The sequence below is a fragment of the Bidens hawaiensis genome, unplaced genomic scaffold (genome assembly GCF_021521415.1).
Source record: "Bidens hawaiensis isolate Kalapana, Puna unplaced genomic scaffold, B.hawaiensis_p1.1 tig00058758_1, whole genome shotgun sequence".
In the NCBI taxonomy this organism is placed as follows: domain Eukaryota; kingdom Viridiplantae; phylum Streptophyta; class Magnoliopsida; order Asterales; family Asteraceae; genus Bidens; species Bidens hawaiensis.
Window position 1 is genome coordinate 42,655 of NW_027500572.1, and position 12,084 is coordinate 54,738.

Genomic DNA, 12,084 nt, shown 5'->3' on the forward strand with positions numbered 1-12,084 from the left:
TGTTTCAATTATTTTTGTCTAATCTGTTAAGTTTTAATTTTATTCATAGGACAATGGAAGCTTAAAAATTTACCATGCTTAATGAATTGATGTTCTAAAAACATCACCATTAATTCTTAAGGTTAGAGTTATAAGACTTTGGAGCATAAAAGACAATGAAAATGTGAATGAGGATTTTCTGATCGAAATGGTGCTCATGGATGAAAGAGTACGTATGTAATTATGAATCTGTATATATGTTACAAATTCTACTTTTTTATTTCATTATTGATTCACTTGAAATTTTAATTCTCATATATATTTTTGGCTTTAATGAAAGGAGAATCGTATCCAAGCAACAGTTTACAAACAAGAAATCTTTAGATTCAAAATATTCCTCAAGGAAAGCTCAACTCTGACTATAGTTAATCCGAGCGTTGGTCTAAACGATACTAATTACCGTGTCATTGAGTGTTCCAACAAATTGGTGTTGGGACCAAACACATATTTGAATCCATGTCAGGAGTTTGATGGTCGGCTGTTTGGTTATAAGATGATTTCTTTTGCATCACTAATCAATAAAGATGTTTCTTTGAAATCCACAGTTGGTATTTAAAAGTTTTCATTCAAATAAACTGATTTATATATTTAGCGTTAGATGTCCATTAAATCTGCTAATTAATTATTTATTTATTTTTGTTTGTTTTAGATATTATTGGTAACGTGGTTCATGTGTTCAAGAGCAATGCTTCAAACGTCAAGGACAAAAACAAGCGTACAATGGAGATATATGATTTAAGGTATAACATAACATTTTCTGACATGTTTTTGTAATAAAAGATTTATACTTATTACTGTTTGTAACACTTCTCTTATTTCAGTGGAAATTGTGTGTATCTGACTCTATGGGATCATTATGTGTCTGAGCTCTCCAAATATGTAATTGAACATTTTGATGAAGGCCAGGCCATTATTGTTCTGCAGTTTGGTAGGGTTAAGTATTACACCGGTTCTGATGGTAAAGGTAAGTATTTTAACTGTTTTTAATTTTCTTGAGTTATAAATGTCACTAACTTAAACTAATGTGTCGTTCTATATTTTTCATTTTTGTTAGATAAAGTGTATGTGTCCAATTGATTTGGATCTAATGTTAGCCTTTTCTTTATAAACGACTTTTTATTTGAAATAGAAGAATACAAAAACAGGTATATTATTAAACCAATAATTATATTTTTATTGATGTATTTAATTTTTTAAATTTCATATAATGTTAGTTATTCCTAAGTTGATTCAATTTTAAATAATGTAGTTTGTTTGATTTGCTAATTGGGAATGATGTTTCTGTTCGTAAACCGATTCCGGTGAAGATGCTGTCTTCTGTTGATGATGAGTTTTTAAGTGCAACAGATTTTTTTAACGTCTGAGATATTTGTATCATTATATTTGTAAGTTATTTATTACACTTTTAATGTTATCATAAATATCTTTCAATCCTAATTGAATATTTATTAACTAACATTATACTTTAATCCAGCCTAAAAGTATCATTATCCTTGATACAATTAAGGCCATATGCCCAGACACGGAATGGTATTACATTGGTTGTAATACTTGTAGCCGTAAGCTCATGGAAAATAATGGTGAAGGTGGAAAGGAGTATGAATTCAAAACAGTTAGATGCAATGTTTTAGGTGTTATCCCTACACCTAGGTATTTATTGAATTCAAATTCAAATGTGTAATTTGTGCATTTTAAAAGTATATGTTTTTCTTGCTATTTACCTATTTATAAACTTTTTTTGGTTCAAGATCAAGATAAGGGTGCAAGATTCAATTGGAGTTGTGTCGTTGACTCTTTTTGATAGAGATGCTAAGATGTTGACTAACAAAACAGCAAAAGAATTGATTGATTCTCAAAAAGAGGTTTGTTTTCAATTAAAATACATTGTTATTTATAAATTGGCATCTATATAATAGATTGTAAGTTTAACAACGATTAATATTATAATTTAAAGATTTGTTTCTTTGTCATCTAATTTTATTACAAAATAAGGTTGACAATGGTGGATTCCTTGCTGACTTGGATTGTCTCTTAGAAAAGGTATTTGCTTTTAAGGTCGATGTGGCAGATTTCAACTTCAGAAACAATGTCGAAGACTATGGTATAAACAAGCTTACTGATGACACTAATATTATCACAGAATTACAGAAAAGGCTTAATGGTCGTTTGGTAATAATATATTCTTAACTATATTTTATTATTAAATTCAATTTTATAACTATTTCAACTAACATATGTTGATTTTCCTATTTTGTCTCATCAGCAATCAGATTCTACTCCTGTAACATTGGGAGCATCTATATCTGAATTCCAATCATCCGGTTCGGTTTCAGTTAAGGTATGGATATTTTCTTTAATATAATAGTTCAAACTTATAAATATAGTTAACAGAAAGATGTGTAACATGATTGTTTATTGCCTCTTACTTTTTTAATAACAGCTTTCTGATATTGGAGATAATCAAACTCCAAGTTCAAATGTTGATGCTCAGGATTTGGCAACTGATACAAAAGGAATGTCAACGTCTTCTGACGATAAACTTAAGAGAAAACTGGTTGAAGTTTTTGAAGTTGACGATGATGATAGCATGCCGGCCACTAAGTTGAAGTCTAAGAATATCGAAGAGATGGGAACCACCAGTCAATCATGAGAAGGTGCAGCACTTTTAATCCAAAAGTCGAGAAGGAATCTAAGTGAACAATTTCATTTATGTTGGTTTACAGTTATGTTAAACTTTTTTGAGACATTTGGATATTCTATGTTTGGTTTTTCTCTTTTGTTTTTTTTAAACGATTATGCTTGAATGTTGGTTGAGATGAACAATTTATTCTTCTTTGTTTTTTGGGTTGTATTTATGTTTTTATTTATTTTTGTTAACTTAATGTTTAGTTGATTTTTATATACACTATCATATGCTTCCTATGCATTATATAAATTATCAATTGACCAAATTAAAAACTAAATACAAAAATAGGTTGAATGTTCATAAATAAATATTCTAAAACCATTGTGTTAAATTGTACTATATATGATATCTCTACTTATGTATAAACTTATTTTAAGCCAAAATATTATTATTTTGGAATTGTTGTTAATATAATCCGTTTAATTGTTTGGTCTATATATAATCTAATAATTTATAATATGACATGCAAGTAAATAAATTAGTTTTTGCCTTTAAACTTTTTTTTCTAACACGTTTATAATATAACAATAAATTAGTTTTTGATTTTCAACTTTTGTCTAATTTTGTATACAACGGTTTCGTTTTAATTTTTGTATTACAAATATGCAGTATATTTTAAAAAGATTTTGTATTATAATTTACTAAATGTAACACATAAATAAAAATGTTATTTATTAATTATTTGTAACATATATTTATCACTATCTTTATAAAATACTGATTTTAAATTTTAATTTGGTAACAAATTAGTAAAAGAAATTACTAACTAATTTCTATAACTTTGTTAAAGATATAGGCTAATTTTAGAAAGTTTTAGCATGATCCAATATAAAAAGCCCATTACATTAGGCCCATATCCATATTTTCGGTATTAATTTTTTAAAAATATACGACTCTTCGTTTATTAAGCTTAATTATCATCTAAAATTCTATTACCGCTTATTCTCGAAATTCCGGCCACTGGAACATAAGATCGACTGAACTTTTTAAAAAGCTTCTTCCTTTTTGATATACATATCAATCGATGGATAATGTAAGTACTATTATGTGAGATACTTTAATTTTGTTAATATTCTTATTTAATACTGTTCTAATCATTTTAGCCCTAATTTATTTTAACCGAAGATTGTTTTTAGTGATAATCTTTAATGTTGTTGTTTAGGGTTTAGTTATAACATCAAAGTATTTTATTTAGTTCGTCTTCAACTAAATTATAAAATGCTTATACTCTCTGTGCATGCTTGAGGGTGTTAACTGTAATATTTTTATTTTTAAACAGCGATCCTTGTGTTATCAGTTTGTTGATAACAACTTATTGGTTTTTGATTCTAAGTTTATTATTGTTATGTGTCATTGGATATTTTTTGTTAAGATTTGGTATAAGCATGTTTTAATAGGACTAATTACTATATTAACACAATCATGTAATTATCAATGATAGTATATGTATATAAAATTTTTAAAATAATAACATACCAGTTATTGTATTTCAAATTTTTTATTAACTAATATTAAATTTTTACTAAACAGAATGTTATTCCTGCGGTTTGCATTTTCTATCACAATTTGAACGGAGAGACGGTATGTATGATAAAGTCTTTATTTATTTTAATACATCTTCTATTATACTTTACCTACAACATAAAATTCATTTCAGACACTTCCAGTTGTGTTTTGTCAAAAAAATTTTGAACCAGGTGCTAATATGCACCCGGTTGTTTTGTATCACAAAGACAAAGATTGGTTTGTTCAAGTTAAATTCACAAACGGACGTTATGTTTTTCAAAATGGTTGGGCTGAATTTGTTGAAGACAATAGCTTGATGTTTGGAGATATCTTGGTTTTCTCTCCAATTAATGAAAATGAATGGAGATTCGTTTACGTTAGAGATCATCCAGTTCATGATGACATGGTTGTTGATGCTGTGGTTCGTTACCCTACTCTTAAATATCTTGTAAGTAACACTTTAAATTTTGTTATTAATTAATAAATAATCCTTTTTGTCATTTATGAAAGTATTAATTTTTCTTATACTATTTATAATCTTATTTTTATGATTTGTTTGTAGCCATTTAGAGATGATCAGGTTAGAAGCTACTTTATTTACAGCCAGGACAGTATGATGAAATCATTGCTGAGTCTGTTGATGGATTTAAATGGAATCTGTACATTCAGTGCGTCAAGATGACTACTCCGAGATTTGGTTTTACTGGTATGTAGGAAGAGATGTCCAAGCATTGTAAGCTTGCCGTTAATAATTATTTGGTGTTTCAACGTCTTCAAGGTACGTGGACGTTCAGAATGTATGTTTTTGATAGCCGTGGTATCGAACGTGTAAATTTTAATGATGATTTGGTTTACACCGGTCCAAATTTCCATCCCGAACTCGGTCATGTTCCAATGGTTATTGAGATTAAAAGTTATGACCAATCTGACCAAGACAATATGCTTGAAGGTATTTTTATCAATTTTTGATATCTTCTATATTTTTGTACACTTTATATTATTAATTACTTTATAAGCTATATGATGTGTATTTGTAGCACTTGATGTTGGTATGGAAGATGTTGATGAGCCGGTTTTGGAAATTATTGTTCCTCATGTTCAAAAAGACAATATTTTGGAAGTGATAGTACGAGATAGGCTGGTAAGTAAACTAATTTTATACAAGTCTTTTAATTTCATATGTTTGATGTTCAAACAAATAACTTTATAATTCTAATTTTATTTATAGCGTTTCCGGGTTGAGTTTGCACGGAACAATAACTTGGATGTGGAAACCGATTTAGTTTTAATCAATCCAAATGGTGTTGATGTCTCCACTGAGATTGCTATTGAACTGAATGGCTATAATGAGAGGTATAGGGTTAGACATTGGACAAATTTTGTTCGGTCTAATGGGCTTCAGATTGGAACATTGGCTGTTTTCGAGTACAACGAGGCTACTCATTCGTTGATACTCACTAATGTTCTTGGTTGATGTTGAAGTTTATCATGGACTGTTTTTTTTTTTTTTGATGCAATAGGGTTAAAACAATACAATTATGCTGACAGGTTTTATATGTATTATGTTAGCTTTGGTTATGTAAATTATCCTAATTATTTTGTTAGCTTAAGTATGTATGTTTTGTACTACTAATTATGACTTTATGTTATGGTTTTTTTGTTATAAGTTTAAGAAAATTGTCATTAGTTGTATTGTATTTATCATTTATAAGTATATATATTTATATATATAATAATTATTACCTATAATATTTATTGCCATCCGTTCATTAGGAAACAAATATATATTACCTAAACTTGAATGCAATATAATATTTATTCTATACAATAATTCCTATATAATTATCTATGCCATAAATTAATTTTTTTTTAAAACCTTATATTTTATTTTATACGAATACTTATATGTTACTTGTTTTTAAAAAGTCATAATTGAATTAAGAATAATATTGAGAAAGATTATCATATATTAATTGCATAAATCTATTCTATTTTACTCATCATATTTCTAAATTATTATCACCATATTTTCTCTAAAAATAAACCAATCCTAATATAATGCCAATTATTGTTTCCATTTAAAGAGTATAATTTCCATTATTTGTTTATATATACGCATATAAATTTACATTCTTTGTCACTTATATTCGTTTTCATTATTGTCATCGTTTGTTCCTTAAGAAGCGTTTACACAAGAAGCTTAATATTGATTTTGTAAGTGTTTACGACGTTTTTATTTTTTAGTTTTTTTTGTTGGTAGGATGCTAACCATGTCAATTGTTTACGTTTGGCACAAACCAAAAATTGTTTATATTCAAACAATAATTTCCGAATACATTTTTTGTTCATAAATACCAATTTTAAAGTTATGTTTTTTTAATTACATTTTTATTTATATATTTAGCCGACTGTGATGTTTATTCAAATCCAAATATATACATAAAGAAAATTGATTCTTAAGAAAGCAGTTGTTAAATATTTTGTTAAGGTAATGTTATTTTTTTTCCGGTATTCCTCATTTACATCGTTTTTCATTTTGAGTTATATTACTTAATGGTGCTTTGAAAGTTTAATATATAAGACTTTATTTTTTCTATCTTATGGTTCAATAAAGTAGGCTTAACACAAGTTTTAGTGTTGTTATCTATTTTTTTGAAGATGTCTACATCCAAAAAGAAAAGAAAACTGAAGGATCTTCATCTTCTCAGAATAACCTAAGTAACAGTGGTATGTATAGTAATTTTATATGTTTCTACCCAATTAATGATATTTCTATGGTTTGATTTTGTTTAACGGTGCAATATTGTTATTATTTTAAATTTTCATTTTTTTCAATGTAGCCCAAAGTCAACGTTTACCATTGTCTAACATATCCAATAATACTAACTTCATCGATTATCAATCATTACCAATTGTCACTCTACCATATCAAGCAAGTGTGTAATTTTTAGTAAATCATGAATTTAAATTTGAAATCACTTTTTAAAATAAATTAATATTTCATATTCTATAATTTATGTGGTTGTAATTTACCGGTTAGTAGTATCAAGATAATATCCAGCGTTTATCTAATAATACAAATTCTTATCCGCATTCAACGTATTCCTCCTTTAATCCTTGTGTCCCTAGTACGTTAATAAAATTATCATTATTATCTATATTATTGATTAGTTTTATGTTTATAAATTTTTTGTTTTATATTTAAAACGATACAGTTAATTGGATCTTCGACACCTTGCAAAAATTTTTATCATCAACACAAGTATCGGGTTTACAAGGTTATAAGGAGAACGTGTCTCCATCAACAATTTCGAATGTCTACTCTTCGAATGTAGTAAACAACGGTTAGTATTCACGAATTGTTTTAAATTTAAATATACTCTGTTAATATTTGTAGTATTTTTTACAACCTTTATTTAGGTTTAAATAATGATACTTGTGACCTTTGTAATTTCAAGACCCTCAAATATGTACATCATTTTTGAACTCTGCTGCGTCCAAAAGGAAAGAAAGATGATCAATTTTAGATGCAAAAAGAACTTCCTCCGTTGACGGGAACAAAAATGCTCTACAAAATAGGTCTTCCGGTATATTGCATTTTCCTTATAAGTATTATTTTCTTTTTTTTGAATTTATTTTAAATAAATGAAAAGCATATGGTGGAAACCAATTCACAAGTATGTAAATTGTATTAAAATTATAACTTGATATTATAAAAATTATTTAGAAATGAAAATTAACAAATCAATTGTCTATTTCAGGTGCTTCTATTATACCTGTTAGTGGTTTAAGCAACAAACCAAATAATTTTCCGAATACAACATATAAATCATTTAATCCTCGTATCCATGGTATATTATTAAATTTTTTTTCACTATTTATTGTCATCATCAATTTGTATTTCTTAATTTTATGATTAATATGTTAAACGATACAGTTAATATAAATTTTGACAAATTGAAAAATATCCACTCATCCACACAATTTACGCGTTTACAATCTAATAACAAGAACCTGTCTCCATCAACAACGCCAAATGTCTACTCTTCGATTGTATTAAACAACGGTTAGTGTTTTAAAATATTTTTAAATAAACATGTTTTATTCAGTCTTTAGTTGTGCTTAAATATTGATATTATTACCTTTGTAATTTCAAGACTCTAAAACATGTACACCATTTGTGAACTATGCTGCGTCCAAAAGAAAAGAAAGACGATCTATTTTAGATTCCAAAAGAACTGCTTTTGTTGACAGAAACAAAGCTGGTCTCCGAAATACATCTTCAGGTAATTTGTTTTTCAAATTGAACTATTATTGTCCTTTTTTATGTATGTTTTTTGATTGAAACAAAAAACAATTTTTTAATCTTACGTTTCCTAATTTGTTAAGTTAAACATGTTAAAATTTAACATAAAATAATTTGAATATAATTTACAATTTGAATAACTTTCTTTTTAATAACTTTCTTTTTTTTTTATTTTGTTGACAAGCTTTATAATAAGTTTCTTTTTTTTTTAATTTTGAACAGGTCGTATAAATAAATATAATGTTCAAGAAGGATCAAACGCGTCTTGTGTTGTTGATGACATTCCGGAGTCGTCTACAACCTTTTGTAGAAGGTCAAGAAAAAGAACTCCTATAATACCTATACCTATGGCTGATTTAAATGAACATGCTACAACTATTCATTATCATAATGTTGTTGATGTTTATAAAGGAATATCATCAAGTATGATATATATTTCATATTTTACTTGAAATCATTTATTATGTATTTAGGTATACTAAGTAACTCCAAATGCTGATATTAAAATTATACTAGAATATCTTGATCATGGAAATCAATCCGTTAAGTGTCCAAGTTGCAATGCTTTGTTGTGGAAAGCCGAAGTTAACAGACCAAGTAGTGCTAATGAAGAAGGAGCTTTTTCCCTTTGTTGTTATAATGGCAAAGTCGAACTTCCCGATGTTAGACAACCAGATGATACTTATCTTGACTTATTTCGTGGTGAGAGTGCCATGAGTAAGTATTTCTTGAAAAACATTAGACATTTAATTCGATGTTTTCGTTTACGTCTATGGGAGGAAAGATTGATCATTCCATAAACAGAGGCAATGCGCCATATACGTTTCGACTTAACGGTGAAAACTGTCATTGCTTGGGAAGTCTTTTACCATTAGAAGGTTGTAAACCACAGTTTTCTCAACTTTACATTAACGACACTGAAAATGAGGTTTCTAACCGTCAGGGTGTTTCTGGGTAAATACTTTTAACGATATTCATCCACTTTTGTTATGTTATTAATTTTTAGTTTATTTTTTATTATTTATAATCTTAGGAAATGTTTTTTTTTTGTGGGCAGTGATAATAATTCAATGGACGATGAGCTAGAGATGTATATTATTAATTATTTGAAGACGATGTTAGATTCAAATAATCATTTGGTCCAAGCTTATCAGATGGTAAGAGATTGTTTTGAAGAAAACTCACAACTCGATTTGAAGTTACGTATTATTGGAACAAGACAGCATGATGCGAGACAATATAACTTACCATCCAGTTCTGAAGTTGCCGCTTTAATCGTCGGTGATATTGGTCACGCTGTCGACAACCGAGATATAATTGTTACCAAGCAATCTGGTTCGTTAAAGCGTATTAGTGAACTTCATCCATCATATACACCTCTTCAATACCCGTTTTTTCATCCTTTTGGTGAGGATGGTTATCAGGTGAATATACTTCATAAGAATGTTTCCTCTTCATCAACCGCAGGACGAAAGAAGGTTACAATGCGTGAGTTTTTTGCTTATCATATTCAAGATAGGCCAAATATGTTTTCAACCATGTTAAATGGTAGGCGTTTGTTTCAGCAAATTTTAATTGACAAATATACGATGATTGAGGCTCAAAGATTACATTTTATATGCGGTAAACAACATGAACTTCGATGTGATACTTACCAAAGTTACGAGGTATGCAATCTGTTGGGAATAATGATGTTTCAACCGCTGGTCAACGTGTTATTCTACCATCCTCATTTAATGGCGGAGCAAGATATATGATGCAAAATTATCTAGACGCTATGTGTCTCTATAGATGGTTTGGCTATCCTGATTTTTTCATAACCATAACATGTAATCCCAATTGGCCAGAATTTAAAAGATTTCTTAAGGATACAACATTAAAGTCAGAGGATAGACCTGATATTTTATGTCGGCTTTTTAAGGTCAAACTTGATGCAATGATTAAATTGGTGAAGGATAAGTCTTTGTTTGGAAAGGTTCAAGCATGTAATATTATTTAATTTGATGAGTATAAAATTATAAACATGACCTACTTAAATCAATTTAAACAAACAGATTATTTGTTTAACTAATAAAAGTTGATTAATATTTACTTTTATTATGTATGTTGCAGTTGTTTACACGATAGAGTTTCAAAAAAAGGGGCTACCGCAAGCTCATATTTGCATATTTATGCATCCAGGTAGCAAGATTCATAATCCACAAGATGTAGATAAATTTATTTCTGCTGAGATTCCAAACAAAGACACTGATCCAGACCTATACAAGCTTGTATCTGATCATATGATTCACGGTCCGTGTGGTGATGCTAATCCGAAGTGTACCGGCATGGTAAATAAAAAATTCTCCAAAGGTTTTCCTAAAATGTTTAATGATGAGACAGCTATTGATTCGAAAGGTTTTCCGGTATACAAAAGAAGAGATAACGGGCAATATGTTGTTAAGTAAGATATAATGATGGATAACAGAACTGTTGTTTCATACAACAAGACTTTATTAAAAACAATTTCAAGCACATATTAATGTTGAGTGGTGTAATCAAGATGGATCGATAAAGTATTTGTTCAAATACATTAATAAGGGTCCAGACCGAGCAACAATTTCTCTTGTACAAAATAACAATGCTGATAACCCGGATCCTAATTTAGATGAAATCAAAGCGTTTTATGATTGTAGATATGTCTCTGCATGCAAGGCAACATGGAGGATATTTTCATTTGATGTGCATTATAGGATTCCGTCTGTTATGAGACTTGCTTTTCATTTACCCGGTGAGCAACAGGTAATATATGGTGCTAACGAAGATATTGAAGATATTTTAAACAAGACAACTAATGCTTCTTCGATGTTTACCGGTTGGTTTGAGTGTAATAAGAACCATGACCTTGCAAAAACTCTCACATACGCAGAGTTTCCAACAAAGTTTGTTTGGAAAAAACAGTTACGTAAATGGGAACCTCGCCTAAGGGGTTTCGCAATAGGTAGAGTTCATGCTGTTCCGCCGGCATTCGACGAGGCTTACTATCTAAGGATATTATTAAATAAGGTTAAAGGCCCAGAATGTTTTGAAGATATTCGAACAGTTGATGGAGTTGTGTTTGAAACTTTTCGAGATGCATGTTACAAAAGAGGTCTTTTAGATGATGACAAGGAATACATAGAAGCCATTGAAGAAGCAAGTCATACTCTACCGGATATTATTTAAGAAATTTATTTGCTACAATGTTGATTACTTATAGTTTATCTAGACCTCATTTTGTTTTGCAAAGCACTTGGCAACTTTTAGTTGATGGTATACTATATAAACAACAAAAATATCAAAATAACCCAAGTACGATTAACTCATTTTTTAATTTTTTTAGTTATGGAAAATATGCAATATTCATTAATATTTCATAAATATTTATTTAATTAGTTTGTTTTTATTTATTTTCAGGTTTGATTCTTAATGAACAACAGTTAAAAACCTAGCACTCCTCGAAATTGAAATTTTTTTAATTTCAAACAACTCCAATCTTAGAAGATATCAACAAATGCCATTTCCAGAT

The 12,084-nt window shown here is 28.6% G+C and overlaps 1 protein-coding gene across 1 annotated transcript; it reads left to right on the forward strand.

The window, feature by feature from the left end:
- The first annotated feature begins 532 nt into the window (after positions 1-532).
- On the forward strand, positions 533-2,689 carry LOC143602360 (uncharacterized). The gene is made up of 10 exons (XM_077079498.1): positions 533-587; positions 689-779; positions 861-1,003; positions 1,094-1,100; positions 1,289-1,397; positions 1,514-1,651; positions 1,788-1,901; positions 2,032-2,208; positions 2,303-2,377; positions 2,480-2,689. The coding sequence occupies exons 1-10, from the start codon at positions 533-535 to the stop codon at positions 2,687-2,689; spliced, it is 1,119 nt and encodes a 372-aa protein (XP_076935613.1).
- Positions 2,690-12,084: the final 9,395 nt, after the last annotated feature.